The sequence below is a fragment of the Astyanax mexicanus genome, chromosome 11 (assembly GCF_023375975.1).
Source record: "Astyanax mexicanus isolate ESR-SI-001 chromosome 11, AstMex3_surface, whole genome shotgun sequence".
NCBI classification, from domain to species: Eukaryota; Metazoa; Chordata; class Actinopteri; order Characiformes; family Acestrorhamphidae; genus Astyanax; species Astyanax mexicanus.
In genome coordinates, this window is record NC_064418.1 from 49,537,254 (window position 1) to 49,564,884 (window position 27,631).

The 27,631-nt window shown below is 37.1% G+C and overlaps 1 protein-coding gene across 9 annotated transcripts in view; it reads right to left on the reverse strand.

The window, feature by feature from the left end:
- Positions 1-27,631, reverse strand: part of dip2a (disco-interacting protein 2 homolog A) — a 159,830-nt gene that overhangs the window by 30,322 nt on the left and 101,877 nt on the right. For 4 of the 9 annotated variants that reach the window (XM_049485074.1, XM_049485071.1, XM_049485072.1 and 1 more), the window contains exons 5-15: positions 23,794-24,030; positions 22,485-22,601; positions 18,192-18,224; positions 15,861-15,980; positions 7,319-7,516; positions 6,344-6,435; positions 5,173-5,283; positions 2,819-2,942; positions 2,204-2,313; positions 1,970-2,072; positions 444-508 (exon numbers count right to left, since the gene is read on the reverse strand). In XM_049485074.1, coding sequence (XP_049341031.1) covers positions 444-508; positions 1,970-2,072; positions 2,204-2,313; positions 2,819-2,942; positions 5,173-5,283; positions 6,344-6,435; positions 7,319-7,516; positions 15,861-15,980; positions 18,192-18,224; positions 22,485-22,601; positions 23,794-24,030 — 1,310 coding nt within the window. The remainder of the gene's footprint in view (positions 1-443; positions 509-1,969; positions 2,073-2,203; positions 2,314-2,818; positions 2,943-5,172; positions 5,284-6,343; positions 6,436-7,318; positions 7,517-15,860; positions 15,981-18,191; positions 18,225-22,484; positions 22,602-23,793; positions 24,031-27,631) is intronic. The other 5 variants (XM_049485075.1, XM_049485073.1, XM_049485078.1 and 2 more) reach the window with 3 other exon arrangements.

Consider the following 27,631-nt stretch of genomic DNA (forward strand, 5'->3'; position numbering starts at 1 on the left):
CATGCACTAACTCTCTTAATTAATCATGGGTGTGATTAATTTTAGGCGTAATATGAAATAATAAACCAATCAGTGTGTCTCTTGCATATCATTCTTTTAAGAGTCAGATGAGCTCTGACTTTGGCGGATTGCTATTTTAACAGTGCAGCTACCTGGACGTGTCCAACAAACGCTTCTCTAAAAGCAGAGGAATCTGAGCCACTTTAATGTGTTTTCTATTGCCAAGATAGCACCCACATTTCTAGAGCAACCCACCCATCAGTGTAGATATATTCAGAAGCATTGTTGCTATTTAAACAAAGCAGGTGCAGGGTGTAAAAATAGACTGTTGGCGAGCAGTAAGATAGCAATGAGCATCACAGGGTGTAAGATAGGGCGCTCTAACTGAACACCAGTATGATGGAGGATCAAATCTATGTAAAGGCTGTTTGTTTAATACTCACCGTGAGAACACCGTGCCACAGACCTGCGTCCCGCTTAAAGTCCAGAACATTAGTGATCGTCTCACCTGCAGAGGAAGAGATTCTATTGCAGATTATTTCAAATTTATGTAGTGTTTTAAATAATATGATAAATAAATAAAAATAGCTCCTTTAGTGACATTGTACAAAAAAACACAAAAACCCAGCATTGAACAACTAGAGTTATACATTCAAATAGTTGCTTCAGATCTTTGACATGGCTACAGAATGGATAAAGGTCATTTCCTATTCCTACTGTATAAAGTTCTATAACAGGAGTTGCCTAAATCTGATCTTTCACATTATAGTCCCCTTCAAAAGTAGGAGGACAATCAATTTGTTTCTGCTTTAGACTGAAAACATCTGGGTTTGACGTCCAAAGATGAATATGAGTGAAAAGTTTAACATTTCAGCTTTTATTTCCAGATATTTACACCTGTATCTGAAGTTAGCACCTTCTGTCTGAACTGAACTCACCTCCCATTTCTCTTGTGAACAAAAGTATTAGAACAGAAGAACAGATCAGCTAACGTTACTTTGTTTAGAGCACACACAATGCTTCTGTCATGAACTTGTGTGGTTTTCCCTGGTCTACCTTTCTGACACCTGTTACTTAGTACACCAGTGACGACTTTCTTCTTCAGGACCTTCCAAACGGTTGTTGTGGTTATGTACTGGCCAATATCTTTGCTCTAATGGCTCAGATTAATTTCCCATCTTCTCTTAGCTTCACAGATGCATGCTTTCATCCATACATAACAAGAGCTCTTTGGTTTTCATGTTACTGGTTACTCCTCTAACTATAAAAGCACGGTCTGCACAAATAAAACCTAAATCTGAAACAGAGCGTTCAGACATTCAGCGCTGTTTTTCAATGTATCAGGCCCTTTGCACAAGGAAAATGGGTTCAGACAGAAGGTACTGAAATCTTCTGAACTGTGTATCAGATCCAGAAATGTTGATCTTTTGTCTCATATTTATCCTTTAATGTCAAACCCAAACAGTTTTCAGTCTACAGTCTGATATTTTATATTAATGAAAATTAAAACATATTCAGTTCATACACTGTAAAAAACAAAACTTAAAATAGTTCTGCTTAATGTGATTTTTAAGCTGAATGAGAAATATTGAATTGCACCCTAAAATATAGCAAACTAATCACCCCAACGTACTTTATTAAGTTTCTTGTTAAAAGTTGGTCCAAATAAATAATCTGTGTTGACAAAATTGACTAATTGTAGTTGAACCCTAGTCGAGGCCATGCCAACTACTCTGCACATGCTCAGTTTGACCCTTTATTTGATTGGGGTCTATGGAGCAATGTTAATCACACTATTTGCATATTGGGCGTGTCCTTCCAAGAGATTTCAGAGAGGTTTCAGCTTCAGTGGCAGAAAAACGTGGTAACAGAGAAATATTTGTACTGATGTTTTTGTTTAGACAATATTAGAAAGCTTGTGTGATTCGTTTAAAGGTAAAACTCAGATTTATAAAACACACACACTCACCGTCTGTGTACCCGCATGCTTGGGTCAGTGCGTGGCAATGAGCCAGCATGGCAGCGTGAGAGACCGTGATGCCCATAGTGCTGCCCTCCTTACTGGTCTTATACTGCAGACAGAGAGAGATAAAGATATACAATATTTATATTTTACTGTAGCTGTAATATATGTAGAGATCTGTTTAGTACTGATAATAAAAGTGTGTGTGTGTGTGTGTGTGTTTGGGGGTTTAATACTGACCTCTATGTAAGCGGTTTCATTACTGGCATCTCTGATTAGAGGAACCCAGTCTTTAGGAGGTTTTACCACGTGTTTCCCATCAGTAACAAACCACAGCAACCGCGGCCAACCTGCATTAAACACACCGAATTACAGTTCAGTTCAGTATTTCAGTATTAATTACAGTAATTACAGGCAACTCTTTTAATAAGACATTGTCTTAACAACTTTTGATTTTATTTTATTTTATTTATTTAGATTTATTTATTTAAATAAAGAGGAAAATACACATTAAATCAACATCATTATTTCATAATGTAAATGTGCCAGATTTAGCCAGATGGCTAATTGCCCCTGAGCAAGTAAATTATTTAAACAGTATATCACCACTTTCTTGGCTTATAAAACTTTGATTCATAGATATTTCTAAAATATTTAATAAATACAAACTCATATATTAATTTACTGGACATTATATTCAGTTTATACCAGGAATTATTGGGCACAAGACAATTATACCCATTGGAAAAGATGCAAAGCCATCACATGGTGGTTCCATACCTTTTTTTTAATTTATTATTTAAAAACATTTTTTTAAAATAAATAAGTAGTAAATGTTTTTTTGTATATTGAGACCTTTAAACGTGGCCACTTCTCCAGTCTGAGCTTTGGGTAATCCTTTCTGACACGCGTCTGTGGTCAGAGCCAGCGTGACCCCGCAGCTACCCAACAAAAAACCTATCTGCTGACTCCCAGCATCCTGCAGAGAGAGAGAGAGAGAGAGAGAGAGAGAGAGAGAGAAAGAAATACAGGGAGAAAGAGAAAATAGAGAGAGCAGAGAGAGAGAGAGAGAAATACAGGGAGAAAGAGAAAATAGAAAGAGCAGAGAGAGACAGATATAGAGAAAAAATAAAGTAAAGGCAAGAAAAAAAGGAGAGAAAGAGAGAGAGAGAGAGAGAGAGAGAGAAATACAGGGAGAAAGAGAAAATAGAGAGAGAGAGAGACAGAGAGAGAGAGAAATACAGGGAGAAAGAGAAAATAGAAAGAGCAGAGAGAGAAAGATATAGAGAAAAAATAAAGTAAAGGCAAGAAAAAAGGAGAGAGAGAGAGAGAGAGAGAGAAATACAGGGAGAAAGAGAAAATAGAGAGAGAGAGAGAGAGAGAGAGAGAGAGAGAGAGAGAGATACAGGGAGAAAGAGAAAATAGAAAGAGCAGAGAGAGAAAGATATAGAGAAAAAATAAAGTAAAGGCAAGAAAAAAGGAGAGAAAGAGAGAGAGAGAGAGAGAGAAATACAGGGAGAAAGAGAAAATAGAGAGAGAGAGAGAGAGAGAGAGAGAGAGAGAGAAATACAGGGAGAAAGAGAAAATAGAGAGAGAGAGAGAGAGAGAGAGAGAGAGAGAGAGAGAGAGAGAGAGAGAAATACAGGGAGAAAGAGAAAATAGAAAGAGCAGAGAGAGACAGATATAGAGAAAAAATAAAGTAAAGGCAAGAAAAAAGGAGAGAAAGAGAGAGAGAGAGAGAGAGATACAGGGAGAAAGAGAAAATAGAGAGAGAGAGAGAGAGAAAGATACAGAGAAAAATAAAGTAAAGTCAAGACAAAATGAGAGAGCAGAGGTAGAGAAAATAAATGTAAAGAGACAAAGATAGAGAGATGTAGAGAGAGGACAAAGGGACAGCAAAAAGACACAACGAGAGTGAAAGCAAGTGAGAGTGAGAGTAAACAGAGAGAGGAAATATAAAAGGGACAGAGAGAGAGAAAGAGAGACACAGAAAGTGAGAGAGAGTAAGAGCGAGCAGAAGTGAGAGCAAAAAGTAGAGAGAGAGAGAGAGAGAGAGAGAGAAAGAGAGAGTGAAAGCAAACGGAGGTAAGAGTAAACAGAGAAAATAAAAAAGAGACAGAGAGAGAAAAAGGGAGACACAGAAAGTGAGAGAGAGTAAGAGCGAGCAAAAGTGAGAGCAAAAAGTAAAGAGAGTTAGAGAAAGAGATTATGAGACAGATGCAGGAGAAGAGAGACAAAAAGTGAGAGAAAGTGAAAGAGAGAAAGAGAGAGAGAGAAAGAAAGAGAGAGTGAAAGCAAACGGAAGTGAGAGTAAACAGAGCGAGACAGAAAAAAGGAAGAGAGCAAGAGAGACAAAAAGGGAGAAAGAAAGACAGAAAGAGAGAGAGAAAGGGGGGAGAAGAGAGACAAAGAGACGAAACAGAAAGATAAAATAGAGAAAGACAGAGAAAGAAAGAGACAATAAAAAGAGATATAAGTAATTATGTATTCAGCCAAACATTTCATTTAGTGTGTTTTTTGCCATTTATCGTCAATAGTGGAAAAAAGAGGCAAAACTAATGAAAACGTTCAGCATTCAATATTTGTCCAATATATATATATATATATATATATTTAATAAATATTTTGCAATAAATTTTGTTTGTTTTTTGTTTGCTTTGACCAAACATGTTCATTTTGGTGCATCACTAACACACTCACACACTTACCAGCACTGCTTCACTACCTTTAATCCATTCATTTCTTAATCGTTAATTATGTAAATCAGCACAACAAACAGATCTTAATTACGACTGAATTACTTTATAATTAGAAGCATTTCAGAACGACTGGTTTTGATTGGTGGACTGATTGTTCAAGGTTACATTAAAGAGACAGAGCCTGTATTTAATGCTAATGCGCCGCTCTGACTGAAACAGAAAAGAGCTGAAATCTCGTATCTCCTTCTTAATTATTCCTTATCATCTTAATATATGAATGAATTAATAGAGTCACTGGGCTGAGCTTATCTCTCTCTCTCTTTCAGAGTTCAGCTCACAGTAAACACACTGATTTTATTATTTTATTCTGAGAGCGCTGAGGGGTTATCTGAGGACTCGGCTCCAGCAGGCAGGGTGTAACACCGCTGTGTAACAGTAGAGGGCGCCGCAGCTCTACACTGTTTATAACAGTGGTTTATGTGGTGTTTATTCAGACAGTGATTCGGGTACCTTTCGTGTGAGTGGCACCTCTATGGGCACGGGCACCAGCTCTGCCAGGAGACAGCCGTAAAACGCCACCATGAACATCACAGGGTCATTATTGGGAAACACAAGAGCAACCTGTAGAAATCAGAAATTAATCAAACATTAAATATTTTACACATATTAAATAAAAACATACATTATAGAGACATGTGCTTAATTTAAAACTACCTAAAACATATGATAGATGGTGGTGGTGAGACCAGTTAATCTAAGCTAAGTAAACAAAACTGTAGTGCTGGATGTTAATCTACACAGATGTCTCTCCTGAAAACTGTTCATTTATGTGAGTAAAGCTCTTCCGTTTTCTTACAGTAAGCTTAGATTTCCAGATTCACACTAAGGCTAAAATATTTATTTTTTTCTTTATTTTCTCATGTAAATGTGTATGCCAATAAAGGTCAGGATCCTTTGTAGGTTTGTGCATCAAAAAAAATATATACAGTATATATATATATATATATTTACAAGTAGATTAGAGGGTATTGTCACTTATTCCCACTTTAAGCACTATACTATGGGATTGAAGTGAATTTACCGTATTTTTCGCACTATAAGGTGCACTTGATTATAAGGCGCATTATATGACACTAGTAAGGAACAGCGGTGTCGCCATGTTTCCCTTATAATTCAGCAGGTTTTGCTGCTGGGTGGTGAAACCAGTTGATCTAAGGTAATATAAGTAAACACAACTGTAGTGCTGGATGTTAATCTACACAGATTTTTCTCCTAAAAACTGTTTATTTGGGTGAGTAAAGCGCTTCTGTTTATTTATAGTAAGCTTAGATTTCACTGAGGCTGAATATTTATTTTTTTCTTTCTTTTCTCAATACCTTTTTTTTTATTTTAGCGTCGGAGTGGGCAAGAATTTTCCTGTAGCAACTGTTAATTTTCCAATAACACATTAATAATTGAAAACTAATAAATTGTTTGTTTGTTTGTATAATCCAGGAGAACAACAGTATGACGTAATTCATGTTAAATTACAGAAATAAATGATCTGAATTAGCTTCCATGCTCTGAATTTGTGGTTTAATAAGAGTTTCTCTGCAGGTAATGAAGGCCATTGTTAGAAACAGATATCTGATCTGTTATTATACAGTTATAAAGTGTTATTGTGTGGGAAGAGGTATCTCACTCTGTCTCCGGGCCGCAGTAGAGGTTCGTTTCTGCTGCTGAGTTTGTTGAGCAGTGTGTACGCCAGCTTCTGACTGCGGGTCCACAGCTTCCCTGTGTCACAATAATAAACAAATGAATAATAAAGTGATCCAGACTATGAAGGAACACATAAAGAATCATGTAGTAACTTAAAAGTGTTAAAACAAACTCTTGCTCTTCCTTTCCTGGAGCTGTCCTAATGAGTGCCAATTTCATCATCATAGCATTTTTGATTATCTTTACGGTGACTGCACTCGAGGATACTTTCTAAGTTCTTTTCTTTACAACTGAAACTCTCAAACACATTAAGAGACAAAAGAATTTCAATAATCAGAATACTGTACTACGATAATATCAATGTCTGGCTATAAAATTAGCAATAAGCTGAATGTATATATACAGCTCTGAAAAAGAAATAAGAGACCACTTAAAATGAGTTTCTTTGATTTTACCAAATTGAAAACCTCTGGAATATAATCAAGAGGAAGATGGATGATCACAAACCATCAAACCACCAAACTGAACTGCTTAAATTTTTGCACCAGGAGTAAAGCAGCATAAAGTTATCCAAAAGCAGTGTGTAAGACTGGTGGAGGAGAACATGATGCCAAGATGCATGAAAAAAAAACTGTGATTAAAAACCAACCAGGGTTATTCCACCAAATATTGATTATTTCTGAACTCTTAAAACTTTATGAATATGAACTTTTTTTCTTTGCATTATTTGAGGTCTGAAAGTTTTTCTCATTTTCTGTAAATAAATGCTCTAAATGATAATATTTTTATTTGGAATTAGGGAGAAATGTTGTCTGTAGTTTATAGAATAAAACAACAATGTTCATTTTACTCAAATATAAACCTATAAATAGCAAAATCAGAGAAACTGATTCAGAAACTGAAGTGCTCTCTTAGTTTTTTCTAGAGCTGTATATAGATGTTGTTAGCGTGGTCGTACCATACGTGAGCGTGTAGATGGGTTTGCCGGCGTTATCCAGCGCAGTGAGACAGGGGCTTTTCGGCTGCGTCGTTCCCCATCTCTGCAGAGACGCCAGTAACGACGGAGGCCAATTCGTCACCACGCCCATCGGCTCCCCGTGCAGGGGGCTCATCTGCACCCCCTCCGGTTTGGGCTGATTAGGGTCCGGCTGCTGGACTGGAGAGAAGGAGAGAGAGAGAGAAACAGAGAGAGAGGGAGAGAGAGAGAGAGACAGAGAGACACTGACAGTCATCTAGACAGACAGACATGTTCTTAATTCTGAAGAAAACTGCAGAGATTAAAGAGAAAAAACTCAAAAATCACACAGACACACACAATTCAGGAGAACAAGAAAGAGTTTATGAGACACAGACAACACATTCAAACAGCACTGTGGGTTTATTTTAATAAATTATTATTTATTATTAACGATAGACGATTATTGAGCACATATACAGTTGTGGTCAAAAGTTTACATACACTTGTAAAAAAACATAATGTTATGGCTGTCTTGAGTTTTCAATAAGTTCTACAACTCTTATTTTTCTGTGATAGAGTGATCGGAACACATACATGTTTGTCACAAAAAACAGTCATAAAATTTGGTTCTTTCATAAATTTATTATGGGTCTGCTGAAAATGTCACCAAATCTGCTGGGTCAAAAATATACATACAGCAACATTAGTATTTGGTTACATGTCCCTTGGCCATTTTCACGGCAACTAGGCGCTTTTGGTAGCCATCCACAAGCTCCTGGCAAGCTTCAGGTCGAATGTTTGACCATTCTTCTTGACAGAATTGGTGCAGTTCAGCTAATTGTGATGGTTTTCTTGCATGAACCCGTTTCTTTAGCACTGTCCACATGTTCTCAATGGGGTTTAAGTCAGGACTTTGGGAAGGCCATTCTAAAACCTTAATTCTAGCCTGGTTTAGCCATTCCTTTACCACTTTTGATGTGTGTTTTGGGTCATTGTCTTGTTGGAACACCCAACTGCGCCCAAGACCCAACCTTCGGGCTGATGGTTTTAAGTTTTCCTGCAGAATTTGGAGGTAATCCTCCTTCTTCATTATCCCATTTACTTTCTGCAAAGAACCAGTTCCACTGGCAGCAAAACATCCCCAGAGCATAATACTACCACCACCATGCTTGACAGTAGGCATGGTGTTCCTGGGATTAAAGGCCTCACCTTTTCTCCTCCAAACATATTGCTGGGTGTTGTGGCCAAACAGCTCAATTTTTGTTTCGTCTGACCAGAGAACTTTCCTCCAGAAGGTTTTATCTTTGTCCATGTGATCAGCAGCAAACTTCAGCCGAGTCTTAAGGTGCCTTTTCTGGAGCAAGGGCTTCTTTCTTGCACGGCAGCCTCTCAGTCCATGGCGATGTAAAACACGCTTGACTGTGGAGACTGACACCTGTGTTCCATCAGCTTCCAAATCCTTGCAGACCTGCTTCTTGGTGATTCTTGGTTGACTCTTGACCATCCTGACCAATCTCCTCTCGGCAGCATGTGATAGCTTGCGTTTTCTTCCTGATCGTGGCAGTGACACAACTGTTCCATGCACTTTATACTTGCGTATAATTGTCTGCACAGTTGCTCTTGGGACCTGTAGCTGCTTTGAAATGGCTCCAAGTGACTTCCCTGACTTGTTCAAGTCAATAATTCGCTTTTTCAGATCCACACTGAGTTCCTTTGACTTTCCCATTGTAGCTTTTGTAGCTGAGTCTAATCACTGGGTCAAATGAGCCCTATTTAAATGGGCTCATGAGAAGTCAACAGCTGTAGTCAATCAGAATCACTTACAAGAAGTGAAGAGGCCATGACATGAAGCTAATTTGATTGACACAACTCGCTACATCACCAAAATTGACAAATTTTGTTGCTGTATGTATATTTTTGACCCAGCAGATTTGGTGACATTTTCAGCAGACCCATAATAAATTTATGAAAGAACCAAATTTTATGACTGTTTTTTGTGACAAACATGTATGTGTTCCGATCACTCTATCACAGAAAAATAAGAGTTGTAGAACTTATTGAAAACTCAAGACAGCCATAACATTATGTTATTTTACAAGTGTATGTAAACTTTTGACCACAACTGTACATACACTCAGAAATCTGTTCATCAATTATAATATCATTGAAATGTTACTTCAATGAAATGTTACATAGATTAATGTATTGCACACAGATTGATCTATTTTAAGTATTTATTTCTTGTCCTGCTGGAAAATGAAATCTGCAACTTCATAAAAGTTAGAGTCAGCAGCAGAGGGAAGCATGAAGTGCTGTGAGATTTTGGACTTGATAATAAAACACAGTGGATCAACACCAGCAGATGACAGACATGTCTCTCCAAACCATCACTGATCATCAGTAAATTTGTAGAGACGATGGAGAGTGATGGTTTGGATGGTGAGATGTGGATTTCATTTTCCAGCAGAAATTGGCACACTGCCCACACTGCCAAAAGTACCAATTGGTCTTATATAATATTTATATATTGGCTGGTTGCAATGCGAAAATATGATTATTGCCTGACTTTTCTTATTGTATCATTATCCGAATTAATGTAAATGCATTGATCGCATGGATTACTGATCAAACCCATAGTTCTGCAGTGATCAGATTATTAGTAAGTGCATGTAAACACACTCATTTTGATTAGCTTTTAACATGCTATTAAATATGTGCACTAGGGCTGCGACGATTAGTCAATATAATCGACAATGTTGTTTATCATTTTTTTTCGACTCTGAAGGTTTATTGTCGACTACACAGATTACACATTTCCTCACTAAAGATCAGCACTTTCCACGTTTAAAGGACAGTGTTCTGGACATTTAAAGGGCATTTAAATCCCTTGTTCAGCTGTTTCTATCGATGTGAAGCGAAGACAGAGAAAGCTAGAAGCAGGAGCCGTACCCACAGCAAACAGAGATAGAGGGCATGGCAAAAATAATCACTGATTAATCGATTAATCGGGAAAATAATCGCCAGATTATTCGACTACCAAAATAATCATTATTATGCAGTCCTACTGTGCAAGTGAATCTGATATATATGTATGTGTTCCAGCAGATCCTGTAGAGATGTAGGACGTATGTAGGTCACAGACTATACTTTTCGGAGGTGAAACTGCACACAGACCGGCAGGAGGAGACAATAAATGAGAGGCGACTTCAGGCATGCTGGCAGAGGAGAAAACATTAGGGGCTGAAGATGAGAAAAGAGAGAGAGAAAGAGAGAGAGAGAGAGAGAGAGAGAGAGATAGAGACAGAGTGATGTCCAATGTCTTTAAGCTGTCAGCTGGCTTGTGGTGACTTATGTGTCCCGGCGATAAGATGAGATGAGATGGAGCAGGAAGGCTGTAAATAAGTATATACTGGCCGTGTGAGTGTGTGTGTGTGTGAGAGTGTGTGTGAGAGTGTGTGTGTGTGTGTGTGTGTGTGTGTGTGTGAACGCACAGAGAATGGACAGAACAGAGCTGATTTATTTTGAGTGGCAGGTAATGACACTGCAGTGTGACGGGGAGCATACTGATCCCAGTAATACAAAAAACCCCAGAAAAAACTCTATACCCCAACACTATATACTGTAGTCCTTATACACTATACTATATATCATACATTTAATACCATACAGCCTAAATCTAAAACCACAGACCGTAAACTTCATCCCATATATCCTATACTCTACATCATTCACCCTAAACCATACTATACTAACATACTACACTACAGCTCTGGAAAACCACTTCAGTTTCTGAATCAGTTTCTCTGATTTTGCTATTTATAGGTTTATGTTTGAGTAAAATGAACATTGTTGTTTTATTCTATAAACTACAGACAACATTTCTCCCAAATTACAAATAAAAAAATATATAAAAATGAGAAATGACTGAAATAACTAAAAAGATGCAGAACTTTCAGACCTCAAATAATGCAAATAAAACAAGTTCATATTCATAAAGTTTTAAGAGTTCAGAAATAATCAATATTTGGTGGAATAATCCTGTTTTTAAATCACAGTTTTTTGATGCATCTTGGCATCATGTTCTCCTCCACCAGTCTTACACACTGCTTTTGGATAACTTTATGCTGCTTTACTCCTGGTGCAAAAATTCAAGCAGTTCAGTTTGGTGGTTTGATGGTTTGTGATCATCCATCTTCCTCTTGATTATATTCCAGAGGTTTTCAATTTGGTAAAATCAAAGAAACTCATCATTTTTAGGTGGTTTCTTATTTCTTCCAGAGCTGTATATCATACTATTCTATATTATATTGTAAACTAATCCCTCGAAGTTCACGAATTTAGTTTCGCTGGAAGTATGCGGAGGCCTTTACAAACCAAATACAATCCAAATGGTCCCACAAATAAAAAAAAAAAAGCCCAGCGATTCAAAAATATGCATAATTACACACACTATCAGCCACCAATATCAGGTTAAGAGTTGTTATTATTAAAATACAAGCTTACGTTTTTATATATTCTAGTTAATTTAGGGTTTTTTAAGCAGAATGTAAAATAGGGGACCCTTGTAATTCTGCAGGTCTTGCCGCTGGGGGGCGACGAAGTAAACAAAACTTTAATTCTTAAAAAAAAAAGAAAAGAAAAAAGGAAATCTACACAGATTTATCCCCTGAAAACCGTTTATTTCAGTATTTAAAGTGGTTTATTTACAGTTAGTTTAGATTTCTACAATTTTGACTGAAATGGCCAAAAATAGAGGCCATCTTACTGAAATAATGTGGGGTTTAAATCAGGCTTGGGCTCATATTGACAGCATATGGGCTCAGAGTCGGACTGTAGTTTTTAAATTTTTTTTTAGATCTAAGCTCACACACACACACACACACACACACACACACACAAACACACAAACACAGAGCTTACACTAACTATACTCTACAACCTCTACCATTCCATCTAAACTTTAACACATGCAAACACACACACTGATTAGCACAAACCTGAACTATACTACACACATTCAGCATAACTACACACACAACTACACACACACTACACACACACTACGGCGATAAAGCACTAGAAGCACTAGAAGAACGTGGCTCTAGGTTCAGATAAATGCAGCATTAAAGGGGATTATTATCCTGCGCAGCCAGAAAGCAGAGCTTCAGGACGAAGGCGGGTTATGGGTGCAGGTTAAGCAGGACGGCGTCAGGAAGCTAAATTAGCCTCGCATGAGCACGTTACCTTCCTTTCACTCTATATAACTATATATTTGTGATTAGCGATATGAGTTTTAATTGATGCACTGGGAGAAAAGTGTCAGCCAATGTTTTACCATGATATTTGTATTTATATTTATGAATCAGTGACCCAAAATTTGCTGAGATGGAAAAAATTACATATAATTCAAAAGGAATAAATGAAAAATAAATAAAAATGAATTGATAGGTCTTGATAAACAATGCTGTTTTTATTTTAGTTGTCCAGCTAATGTTAATGTTAAAGGACACAAACAGTACCATTTAAAAGTTTGTAAATGAATAGTGAAGTGATCTATCAGATTATAAAGGAACACATAAGGAATCATGTAGTAACTTAAAAACAGTGTTAAACAAACCAAAAATACTCTGAGGCTGGTCATTTTGATGAACTTATCCTGTACAACAGAGGAAACTCTCGCTCTTCCTTTCCTCACCAGGTGGTCCTGATGAGTGCCAGTTTCATCATTCTAACATTTTTTATTATCTTTGCAGGGACTACACTTGAAGATTTTTTTTAAAGTTCTTGAAATTCTTCTTTTTTTGCATTAACTGTGCTTTTTGACATTTTCTTAAAAAATATTTTTTTTCTTTACTTAGTTGAGTACTGTATTTGTTGCTTCTCATAATCTGGATTCGAACATTACTCAAATATTCACTATTCACTGTATACCTGTAACTCTACCTCTTCACTACTTTACTTTAACTGATGCTCTCAAACACTTTATTAAGAGACAAGAAATTCAAGTAATTAACTCTTGATGAGTTCAGCACAGCTGTTAACTGAAAGCCTGAATTCCAGGAGATTCTACCTCATAAAACTGACTGAGAAAATCCAGCAGAGATGTTCAAAACTTCTGGTTTGTTTTTTTAATATATATATATATATATATATATATATATATATATATATATATATACAAAAATAAAATTATTTAGGTTGGTTCCAAACTTTTCACTGGTACTGTATGTCCACTTTTAAAGTCTTAAGAAGAAGAAAAAGTAAACTAATGAATTAGTATCTCAAAATAATAATGAGAGTATCTCAAAAATAATTACTTACTATCTCAAAATAATAAGTATCTCAAAATAAAGATATAGTATCTTGAAATAATGAGACAATAGCTGCGGTCCAATCTGAAGGGAGCTGCCTAGGTAGTCATTGCCTTCAAAGGCAGCTCCCTCGTTCGGCAGCATTTTCACCCATAAGGGATCTTATAAGGCAGCGCGTTCGGGACACGCTCTGGAGTCAGCATACGTCATCACGTCTAGCGCGCTGTGCCCGTGAGCTTGTTTATAAATAACTAAAGTTAATGACCTCGGGATAAATCTCAATGCAGCGGCAGCTATTTCTCTTTTACTCATCCAAATATTACAGATATTTAAATATTCATGATTTACTTTAATTATACACTTTTCCTCACTTCATTCTCAGAGTATGGTCAGTTTTATGTATGCATTTATTTTATTTTTGATTAGATGCTTTGTAGAAATGCATGAGTAATTAAACCATAATATAATAAATATTTTGTATGAGCCAGAGCTAAATTATCAAACTAAGCTACGTTTCACACAATAGTACATTCATACACAGTCAGCTAATTTTTATTATATCTTTATCTTTTAGTTGCATAAAACACATGATTCATAAACTTTATTTTTTTTTTATTTACCCATACCCACTACTTGAGATGTGATACTACAATAAGCATAGTGACAATAAAACACAGCAAGCAAAAATAATAATGTTAAGAGAGAAAACTTTATTACATTCAAAGAAAAAATATATATATATTCATAAAGGGAGCTAACGCTGCCTCCAGCCGGTCTGACCAGAGTTCACCTTCCCCGGCCCACGTTCATCCCTGTGGAAAAAATAAATCTGAATTAGTAACAGCGGTTTATGGAGAACACGCTCATAATTACACTATTTACACAGTAAATCACTCAGTTACAGGTAACTCTAGTTATTCCCTCTAACAATTAAACTATTTACACATTAAATCACTGAATTACAGGTTATTCTACAGTGTTACACTATTTACACAGTAAATCACTTAGTTACACGTAACAGTGACTTAAAACAGTTAAAACTTTTTATACTGGACGGCCAGGGTGTCTTTGTTTCCTAGCGGGGGTTTCCTCAGCGCTGCAGCCGCGTTTGGTACTCTGTAAGTCGGCTAGATGCGTGTTAGCTTACCCGGTAAATTAGCGCGATAAGCTAACGGTAGCTTCCGCCGGTCAGGTCTTACATTAAATGAAGTACAGGCGAAAACAACGATGGAAAACAACTTAAAACAGTCTAAAATATGCTAGTTTGATAAACCCACGCAGCGGTGAGTGGAAATACAGGAGGGAATTACTTACATTCGTACAGAAACTCCCTCGCAATGCCGGCTCCGTCCGCCATGTTTTTAAATCTGAGCGCTGGAACTCTGAGCTGGTGAAATGCATCATGGGATTGCCTTCGCCATGAAGGATACATCTCACGCTGCCTTCAGAATCGGGGTAAAATAAGGCAGCTGCCCAGGTAGGCAGCACATGCCACCTTCCGAATGGGACAGTCCTTTTCTCGGGAGCGCGCCTATGCTGCCTGAAAATGCTGCCTAGTTGGGCAGCTCCCTTCAGATTGGACCGCAGCTAGTATCTCAAAATAATGAGATAGTATCTCATAATAATGAGATAGTATGTCAAAATGACTTAGTATCTCAAAATAATGACTTATTATCTCAAAATAATGAGATAAAATCTCAGAATAATGAGAGTATCTGAAAAAATAAATAAATAAATAAATAAAAAAATTGGAATTTAGGTTGGGTCCAAACTTTTCACTGTTTCACTGTACTGTACTGTAGTGTACTGTACGTCCACTTTTAAAGTCTTAAGAATAAGAAAAAATAAAATTCATGTTTTAGATTTTTTTGTTTATTAATGTTTTTTTTTCATAGTTTGGATGACTTTAGTATTAATCTACAATGAAGAGCATAAATGGTACTGTATGTCCACTATTAAAATCTTCTTCTCAATGAAGAAGAAAAAGTAGAATTTATTGATTGACACTTCATTTTATTAGCCTGATACTGTATAAATTCACAAAAATAGCACAGTAAAAAGTGCCACACTGATTTATAAAAAACTTGATTTTCTTTATTTCTCTTTAAATTTGTAATTTTATCATTTCTTCCCAGGCATGAATTTGCAGCCGTAGCGTAAGGGCATTATGAACAAACCGTCCAGATCGTAGGTTCATAATGCCCCGCCCCTCTACATCATTATGAACCTACCATCCAGGAGCTCCTCGAAATCATCCAGGAAGAACTCGCGCAGCGGCGGACGCTTTGGTCTCTTCAGCGTGTTCAAGAGCTGCTGTATTTTAGACGAGACACGACTGTTCACGGGGACACCTTAGTGTGAGAGACAGACAGACAGGGAGAGAGAGAGACAGAGACAGCACGAGGGAGAGAGAGAGAGAGAGAGAGGATGGAGGAGATAAAAACGAATGGAGAGATGATGATATGGAAACAAAAGACAGGTCACTATGGAGGGTCGGTGATGACAGCATCACACAATGATCTGTCAATCAAACGGAGGGAGGGGGGGGGGATTGGTCGATGGTCTGGAAAATCACTGTAAAGGTGAAGGGTGGGGCGTTTGTCTGTTTATGGTGAACAGGTGACCACGCCCCTAGTGCTCTTGGACACTCTGATTGGACCAGGCTGATGCCTATTCGTGAAATAAGTGACTGCAGGCTGAAGACTCGGCTATCATATAGATATTAAACAGTGAATTATAACAATTATTACATACAGTATAATACTTAATACATCAGCTAACATTACCCTTATCAAACACACAAATACACCACGGACAAAAGTATTGGGACACCAGTTTATTCATTGTTTTCTCTGATTTTGTTGGAGTAACTGTCTCTACTGTCCAGAGGAGATTTTATAGAAGTATTTTGAGATACTAAGCTTTTACTTTGAGATACTGTCATTATTTTTAGATACTAGTAGACTGACTCAAAATAATAAGGTAGTATCTCAAAACAATGACTTACTATCTCACAATAATGAGAGTATCTCAAAATAATGACTTACTATGTCAAAATAATGAGAGAGTATCTCAAAATAATCAGCTAGTATCTTAAATAATGAGAGTATCTCAAGATAATGACTTACTATGTCAAAATAATGAGGTAGTATCTCAAAATAATCAATTACTATCTCAAAATAATGAGAGTATCTCAAAATAATGACTTACTATGTCAAAATAATGATGTAGTATCGCAAAATAATGAAATACTATCTCAAAATAATGAGATAGTATGTCAAAATAATCAGCTAGTATCTTAAATAATGAGAGTATCTCAAAATAATGACTTACTATGTCAAAATAATGAGGTAGTATCTCAAAATAATGAATTACTATCTCAAAATAATGAGAGAGTATCTCAAAATAATGACTTACTATGTCAAAATAACAAGGTAGTATCGCAAAATAATGAATTACTGTCTCAAAATAATGAGATAATATCTCAAAATAATCAGCTATTATCTTAAAATAATGAGAGTATCTAACAATGATGACTATGTTAAAATAATAAGGTAGTATCACAAAATGAGATAGTATCTCAAAATAATCAGTATCTCAAAATAATGATTTATTATCTCAAAATAATGACAGTATCTCAACATAACCTAGTATCTCAAAATAACAAGATAGTATCTCATAATAATTATTTACTATCTCAAAATAAGGACTTACTCACTCAAAATAATAAGATACTGTCTCAAAATAATGGCTTAGTATCTCAAAATAACGACTTAGTATCTCAAAATAACGAGACAGTACACACACACATTTTTGCTGTTTGTGTTTTCACCCTATTAATAAATACTATACTGATAATACAGTAATCAATGAAGCTTCACCATAATCATATAAACTCATCCTCACACACACACACACACAAACACACACACACATCCATGTATGTAAACATACAGTGGTATCATAAGCCAAAATAAATCCTATGGTTCACAGTTCCCATGGTAACCTATCAGAAACTGGAAGCTGAGAGCAGGAGCTTAATGTTTAATACACTATGTACACTAATTCCTGCATGTTAAATAAAAGTTAGATTAAAAGGATAATTAATAAAAATGTTTTTACAGCTTTTTCCCATGTTTTACACGAGGTGCCAATACTTGGCATTATATTTATAATCAATAATTCATTAAATAATTACATTTAAACAGTAGAAAAACAGAAAAACTTTAGACACACTGTCCATCGATTTACAGCAACAACACAGTGACCACAAAGTGTGGAGAGAGTGTAGATACACAGGTAAATAAATAAAAGGCAAACATTCAGTCCCTGTTCCCAAACTCTGCACAGATACACTGCATAATAATGACCCCAAACACAACAAACACAAGCATGTCCTAAAGACCTAAACACAACTGAGCACCTGTGGGGCATCCTGAAGTGTATCTGAGATCTGCGCAGAGCCTGGGTTTACCTGGACTGAGAGTGTAAAGGTGAGATAGACACACAGGTACAGGAACACTGCAGGGGAAGAGGGAGATTTAATAAACGAGTATAAATACCATCCGCAGCCCCGCCGTCACCTGCATCACTGCCTGAGGGAGAGAGTGTGAGAATCAACACAGTGACATTCAGAGCATCATGGGAGATTTTAGCCAGAGGCATGACTGTAATACAGGGGGGTCTCACCTGCCCTGCTCACCTACACACTGCTTTCAGATTAATAGATTAATGTATTGCACACAGATTGATCTATTTTAAGTATTTATTTCTTGTCCTGCTGGAAAATGAAATCTGCAACTTCATAAAAGTTAGAGTCAGCAGCAGAGGGAAGCATGAAGTGCTGTAAGATTTTGGACTTGATAATAAAACACAGTGGATCAACACCAGCAGATGACAGACATGTCTCTCCAAACCATCACTTATCATCAGTAAATTTGTAGAGACGATGGAGAGTGATGGTTTGGATGGTGAGATGTGGATTTCATTTTCCAGCAGGAATTGGCACACTGCCCACACTGCCAAAAGTACCAATTGGGCTTATATAATATTTATATATTGGCTGGTTGCAATGCGAAAATATGATTATTGCCTGACTTTTCTGATTGTATCATTATCCGAATTAATGTAAATGCATTGATCGCATGGATTACTGATCAAACCCATAGTTCTGCAGTGATCAGATTATTAGTAAGTGCATGTAAACACACTCATTTTGATTAGCTTTTAACATGCTATTAAATATGTGCACTAGGGCTGCGACGATTAGTCAATGTAATCGACAATGTTGTTTATCATTTTTTTTCGACTCTGAAGGTTTATTGTCGACTACACAGATTACACATTTCCTCACTAAAGATCAGCACTTTCCACGTTTAAAGGACAGTGTTCTGGACATTTAAAGGGCATTTAAATCCCTTGTTCAGCTGTTTCTATCGATGTGAAGCGAAGACAGAGAAAGATAGAAGCAGGAGCCGTACCCACAGCAAACAGAGATAGAGGGCATGGCAAAAATAATCACTGATTAATCGATTAATCGGGAAAATAATCGCCAGATTATTCGACTACCAAAATAATCATTATTATGCAGTCCTACTGTGCAAGTGAATCTGATATATATGTATGTGTTCCAGCAGATCCTGTAGAGATGTAGGACGAATGTAGGTCACAGACTGAACACAGACCGGCAGGAGGAGACAATAAATGAGAGGCGACTTCAGGCATGCTGGCAGAGGAGAAAACATTAGGGGCTGAAGATGAGAAAAGAGAGAGAGAAAGAGAGAGAGAGAGAGATAGAGACAGAGTGATGTCCAATGTCTTTAAGCTGTCAGCTGGCTTGTGGTGACTTATGTGTCCCGGCGATAAGATGAGATGAGATGGAGCAGGAAGGCTGTAAATAAGTATTATCTCAAAATAATCAGTATCTCAAAATAATGATTTATTATCTCAAAATAATGACAGTATCTCAACATAACCTAGTATCTCAAAATAACAAGATAGTATCTCATAATAATTATTTACTATCTCAAAATAAGGACTTACTCACTCAAAATAATAAGATACTGTCTCAAAATAATGGCTTAGTATCTCAAAATAACGACTTAGTATCTCAAAATAACGAGACAGTACACACACACATTTTTGCTGTTTGTGTTTTCACCCTATTAATAAATACTATACTGATAATACAGTAATCAATGAAGCTTCACCATAATCATATAAACTCATCCTCACACACACACACACACAAACACACACACACATCCATGTATGTAAACATACAGTGGTATCATAAGCCAAAATAAATCCTATGGTTCACAGTTCCCATGGTAACCTATCAGAAACTGGAAGCTGAGAGCAGGAGCTTAATGTTTAATACACTATGTACACTAATTCCTGCATGTTAAATAAAAGTTAGATTAAAAGGATAATTAATAAAAATGTTTTTACAGCTTTTTCCCATGTTTTACACGAGGTGCCAATACTTGGCATTATATTTATAATCAATAATTCATTAAATAATTACATTTAAACAGTAGAAAAACAGAAAAACTTTAGACACACTGTCCATCGATTTACAGCAACAACACAGTGACCACAAAGTGTGGAGAGAGTGTAGATACACAGGTAAATAAATAAAAGGCAAACATTCAGTCCCTGTTCCCAAACTCTGCACAGATACACTGCATAATAATGACCCCAAACACAACAAACACAAGCATGTCCTAAAGACCTAAACACAACTGAGCACCTGTGGGGCATCCTGAAGTGTATCTGAGATCTGCGCAGAGCCTGGGTTTACCTGGACTGAGAGTGTAAAGGTGAGATAGACACACAGGTACAGGAACACTGCAGGGGAAGAGGGAGATTTAATAAACGAGTATAAATACCATCCACAGCCCCGCCGTCACCTGCATCACTGCCTGAGGGAGAGAGTGTGAGAATCAACACAGTGACATTCAGAGCATCATGGGAGATTTTAGCCAGAGGCATGACTGTAATACAGGGGGGTCTCACCTGCCCTGCTCACCTACACACTGCTTTCAGAGAAGATTTGACAACAGGGCTGCACGATATATCGTTTAAACATCGTCATTGAGATGTGTGCATGTGCAATAGTCACATTGCAGGCAATTAAATCAAACACATCATGTTGCAATGTTTTCTGCAATGATTCTTCACACAAGAAGTAGGTACACAGCACTGTCTCTGTGTCTGTGTGAGTGACAGGCTGCTGCTGCCTGAGAAGCGCAAGGGGGAGGGGTGGCAGGAGTAAACACAAGGTAACCTCACGCATGGCCTCCATCCACAAACTTGGGCACGTGCTTGTAAATGTGAGCACGTGTGGAAAGCTGTGCTCCTCAGTCCAGCACAGTTTTGCAGTGCAGATATTTCCAGTTACAGCTGAATTCACACTTTTAATACCAGAAAAACAAACGCTCTTATTTATCTTTAAAAAAGACATTTACATGCTGATTAAAGGGCAGATTACTGTTGTTTTGCTGTTTTCCTCAGCTTTTGAGAGCTCTGCGCTGATTCTTGATTGAGCTCTTGATTGATCCGGACATGAGACACTGCTTGGTTTGGGGCGGGGCTAATGACGTCATGGACCATGCATTATTTAATATCGTGCAGCCCTATTCCAGAATAATATGATAACTTAATAAAAGACGGTAACACCTCAAAATAAGACTACGTTTATAAAGGGTTTATGAATGGTTTATAAAGGATTATTAATTATAAGGATTTATTATTGGTTACAAATTGCTAATAATTTAAAGCCCATTAATATATAACATAAATAGAAATGACAACAGTGAGCTGAAAAATAGCAAAGCAGTGATTCTACACTTGTTTAAACTGTCAAACCTCAGATCTTCTTAAATACTGATCTTACTTTGTGTTTTCCATCAATCAGCATTAAACCTGCCATATTAATATATTTATAAGTATGTTTAACTATTTACCATAAATTAAATGACTAAGTTGCCACTGTTGCTTTTTAATTGATGTGTTTTTACTGCTTATTTACAAACCATTTATAAATCCTTTACAAAGGTACTCTTATTTTAAAGTGGTCCCTAAAAGACAAATAATTTAAAAAAATTAAATTAACATTATACGTTGTGTTATAAAAACACAATAAGCACCATCCAATCAGGGGCTTGTTATAATACCGTTTATACAATATTATTACTATTATATTCTCAACTGGTGATTGTTGTTTTTAGTGTAGAGAGAGATTGTCGCTGTTTTTATAAACCTTGATTTATGAACTGGTGCCCCAATCCTTCCGTCCGTATACTTATACATTTAACTCAAATATCTCTATCTGTGTCTCTTCATTTTTTAAATAATTTATTGCAAATTTAATCTATTTTCTACTGTTATTGTCCTCATTGTGCAGCACAGAACTCGTTTACACTACCACACACACACACACACACACACACACACATGCACAATCAAATAATACTGCTGTACACAGATATACACAATGATATAAACCTATAAAATTAATATAAAATGATCTGTCAGAAAATAAATTAATGTGACATAGAAATAAATATGTAAGAATCTGAAGTGGCTCATTGCTCACATTCACTGAGAGATGATATATGAGTCACAAGAGTGAATGTAGCTATGAATCTCCCTGCGTGTGTGTATGTGTGTGTGTGTGTGTGTGTGTGTGTGTGCGTGTGTGTGTATACGCAGGCTGAGTTTGAAATGAAGTCCTGTTGCTGACAGGAAGTGAAAGTTTTCCTGGCTGAGAGTCGATTGGCTGTGATGCACGCGGGTGTCACCGGGGAAAGTGCACTGTTGCCGTGGCTACAGGGTGTGATGCTGGCACTCACCGTCAGCCGTTTCCATGGTGCTGCTGGTGTGTGTGTATCCGCGGGTGAGCCCTCTGACTGATGCTACCTGTGAACGCTCGGACAGACCCGTCACGTCCGGAGGAGCGCAGTGGTTATCTAAAATTAACAAAGAAAAATTCATAAACCATCCCAAAACTCACAAATAGACATTTTTCACACTCACGTTTTTCAATAATGCAGAATGTGAATTGCAAAAATATTTTTACCCCTCAAACATGAACATTTTCTAACCTTAGAATGAAAAAAACTTGTAAAAATGTGTTTTAATGAGATTTTAAGTGATAGACCAAAAGAAAGCAGCACATAGCTGTGAAGTGGAACGAACACCAGGAGGGTTCAGAAGACTAGCACACGCCTCCTCCGATACATGTGAAGCCAGACTCCACCTCTTTTAGAACCTCTTTATGCCGAGTAGCATCACAGAGCTAACGCTCGGAGGAAAGCGTTCTTTGGTGGTTCTGATACATCAGCTCACAGACACAGCCTTGTGCTGATCCACATCTCCCTAGGAGTGATGAGTGGAAAGAGCGCCATCTACTGTACCCACCCAGAGAGGGCAGGGCCAACTGTCCTCTCTCAGGGCTCCGGTAGCTGATGGCAAGCTGCATAACTGGGATTCGAACCAGCGTTCTCCCTCCTTAAATGAACATAACACATCTGTCTCCTGTGAATAATAGTTTGTGTGTCCAATTTTAATTTAAATGATTCTATTTCTTCTAATATAACATACACAAACCTAATAATAATATTAATAATAAACTTTATTTATATATAGGGCCTTTTATACATATAAATGCAGCTCAAAGCGCTTTATGTAGGGATAAAGAGAGTAAGAAATAGCACACAAGCACGCAACATGAACATTAATAAAATATAACACTCAAAAAGAAATGAATGAAAATTATGATAGAATAAAAATGCAATTAAAAGCAAAAAGATCAAATAAAAGGTCTAATTAAAAGCTAGAAACATAAAAATAAGATAATAATCGGGTAATAATAAAATCAGAACCAAATAATAAAACAGTTATAATAAATAAATAATAAGAAGGATCTAATTAAAAGCTAGAAAAATCAGAATAAAATCCAATTAAAACTTAATGTAAAAAAATATATGCAACGTGAAGTGTTTGATTTAATTGCACGTCCTGCAATGTTATTATTGCACATGACGATGCTTAAATGATATAACATGCAGCCCTAGCAACAAAGTATTACCAAGTAAAAAGATAAAGGTTGATTGATTGATTGATTGATTAAATGATTGATTGATTGATGCTGTTACTAACCGAGCTGTGTGTGAGCCATGAGGTCAGCGAGTACGGTAGCAGCAGAGCTGGCGGTGGCGTTGTGGCTCCGCCCCCCGGGGTGTGAAGAGGTGGAGGAGGCGGAGGAGGAGGTGGAGGAGCCCTGGATAACCCGGTTAAACCAGTGTTCCACCGTGGGGTGAGACTGGTACGGAGACGAAGACGCCACTCGCCCCTGTCGCCGTAGCGACCCCTCATCCTCTGACGCAGAGGAGGTGTCTGTGGAGAACATCAGGCATGATCAATACACAACACAATATTGTGGACGTGGAATTTCCTTGTTGACATGTTGTTAAAGTGCACACTTCCTGAGGTAAACACACCAGATAGGGGACAAGACAACACCCATAGACGGGTTGCCAGGTCAAGCAAAAATATCCTAAAACCCGTCTATCAGAAGCTAAAACCAGCCCAATCTCTATGGTTGCCACCGATGTTTACAACACAGTACATTTTCAAAAGTATCCCGAAAAACACACAAAACACAAACCTCTTCCTTGAATTTTCAACATACTGTAAATATTGACTATATTTTCAAATTCCGACTGAGACTGAATAAAAAAAAATACTAAGAAAATACTAATACATGTAATAAATGAATAACATATAAATATTAAAGGTACTTAATGCTTTTTTAAGTATATCAGTTGTCGTACAGCACTTTTAAGCTTCCAATAAAGCGAGTATTATCAAAATAATATAAAAAATTATAATTACGTAATAGAAACTCCTGAAGACAGAGCTCTTCAAAGAGCACTTACTCTCCTAACACCTCTAACTAACTACCTTCTACTACCAGATCAGGAGAATCTCTCACTATCTTTAATAAACTCCTGAAGACAGAGCTCTTCAAAGAGCACCTACTCTCCTAACACCTCTAACTTACTACCTTCTACTACCAGATCAGGAGAGTCTCTCACTATCTTTAATAAACTCCTGAAGACAGAGCTCTTCAAAGAGCACCTACTCTCCTAACACCTCTAACTAACTACCTTCTACTACCAGATCAGGAGAGTCTCCCACTATCTTTAATAAACTCCTGAAGACAGAGCTCTTCAAAGAGCACCTACTCTCCTAACACCTCTAACTTACTACCTTCTACTACCAGATCAGGAGAGTCTCCCACTATCTTTTATAAACTCCTGAAGACAGAGCTCTTCAAAGAGCACTTACTCTCCTAACACCTCTAACTAACTACCTTCTACTACCAGATCAGGAGAGTCTCTCACTATCTTTAAGAAACTCCTGAAGACTGAGCTCTTCAAAGAGCACTTACTCTCCTAACACCTCTAACTAACTACCTTCTACTACCAGATCAGGAGAATCTCTCACTATCTTTAATAAACTCCTGAAGACAGAGCTCTTCAAAGAGCACTTACTCTCCTAACACCTCTAACACACTAACTACTTCTAACCTCATTTCCTTCTTCCTCTCCTTCACTCCTCTATCCTATTATTCCCCTTTGACCTCCTTTAGGCCCTGTCTAAAGATATTTTTACCTTTACCTTCTGTTACTTTTGTACTTGACTATTGTAAGTCACTTTGGACAAAAGCGTCTGCCAAATCTAATGTAATGTAATGTAATAAAGCAACTTGTAATCTAATTTTTAAAAATCATGTACTCAATAAAGTTACTTTTTAAAGGAGTAATTAGTAATCAGAATAAGAGATTATTATTTTTTTTTAATTAACTGTACCATCACTGTATGGAATATACTGTACTTTGAGTCCAGGGTGAAGGCTGGGGAGCGTCTGGAGTCCAGCTGGATCTCCACATCACTCCGTCTCTCCTCTAATCACAGCGTTTAGTCTGGTCGGGTGTGTCTGTATCACTTTTCTAAGCACAATGGGATCAGCAGACTGTGAAACAATCCCCGAAAGGCTGTGAATGAGTCACCAGAACACCACGGCGACCCCCCGCCTGCTCACCCCCCAACCCCTGAACCCCTAATCCTGTTAACCCTTCACTGGGTGCCATTAGCCCAGACCCTGGAGAGGAGATTATCCTCAGCCTGGCAGCCTAGAGCTGCTCTTTACTTCATTAAACAAAGACCGGAGCAGAGCGGAGACCAGGAGTTCACCATATCTCACAGTTACACACTGATCTAATCACCACAACCGGGCCAATGCACCACTTGCACAATCAATAATATAAATAAAATGTACTGTGCTGGTAAAATTTCTGCATATACCCATTAAAATCTCTACTATTTACACTCTTAAAAATGGGTTTATTTATTATTTGGTTACTTGGTGTTGTACACCATAGAGGAATCAATTTTGGTTCCATAAATAGCTTTTAAATTAATTATTCCTTTAAGAACTATTAAAAACCTCCTGGTACTGTATCACTTTGAAATAAAATACTCTGGTATCGCTGCACTATTCCATATTAGTACATATTAGAACCAAACTTTAAGCCAAGAAATCAATACTTGACACTTTATCAAGTCAGAAGAATTTTAAAGTAACCATTAAATGATAATCGGTGATATAATAATGATAAATGATAATCTCCATAGATATCTCTATTATTTACAGTTTGGTCCCTCTGTGTCTATGTTACATTCTGGTTCCTTCATTTTAGTTAGACTGTTATATTGTTTTTTTTTTGTTGCTTTTTTCAGATAATCAGCTGGTGGACCTGGACACTTATTTGTGGTACGTTTGCACTTGATGAACTCGCCACAGATAGTAGGTATAGATCCCTCCCTCAGACAAAGTCTGCTGGCTAATCCTGCCGTGCACTGTCTGAGGATCTTAATCAGCAGAACCAATTGAAATGTCGTTTCTTCAACTGAAGATCTAGTGGGCGGGGTTCTAGTGGGGGTTGATGGGTGAGGGGTGGAGCCAAGGTGGTTCTATGCAGGTTTTCTTATTGTGACGTCACAACAAGGGAGGAGCATCCAAATAAACGGCTTTTAGAGGCAAATGATTCCAGACCCTACATTTTTTCGGCTGATTCATAGAAAACAGATGTGTTTGGAGTGTTGGTATGATTTATAGGGGCAGAGAGACCCAAGTAAAAATACAAATAATACAAAAGCATGCTAAAAGTGAGTCACGATGTTATGTAAAGTGTTTATCTGAATTTAGCTTAATTTAAGCTAATCTGTTTATCTGAATTTAACCTTAATTAAGATGAATTTCCCTGAGAAAACAGTCTCCACAAACTTTGCAAACTCTTATTTGTGGTAATTTTGCACTGGATGAACTCACTGAAGACTCTATTAACATAACAGTAACTCCCAGAGCAGATCTGGGGTCAGATAGACAGAGAAGAAGCGCACTGTTTCTATATGTTATATAAGTTATATAAGGCGAGTGGGCAGGTGGCCTGGGAACAGAGCTGGAGAAAAAGAGAATCAGCTCATTTTCACTGTAAAATAATGAGATTTTATTATTTATAAAACTATTCATGAATTCCTCCTGCAGACTGTATCCAGGGTCAGAACAGAGGCCAGAAAACAACACGATGGTTTAACGTCAGTGGTGGTGCAATCAGCCAAGAAAATGATGTGCTATAATGGAGTTGTTTCCAGCCAATCACAGGCCTCTGCTAGATAACGAAGCTTCTTAAAATGCTTATCACAACTGATTTATTTTTGTTTCTCTGTCTATGGGCTATACAAAACATTTTCATGAAGTTCTTTACACAAAATCACTCTCACTCTAATTATTATTATTAATTTATTATTATTATTATTTGTATTTTTATATCAGTTTTTGTACTATGTAAAAGATAGTTTTAGTTTAATTTTAACTGTTTCTTATCTTCTTATTATCTTCTTTTATTATTATTACTTTTTCTTATCTATT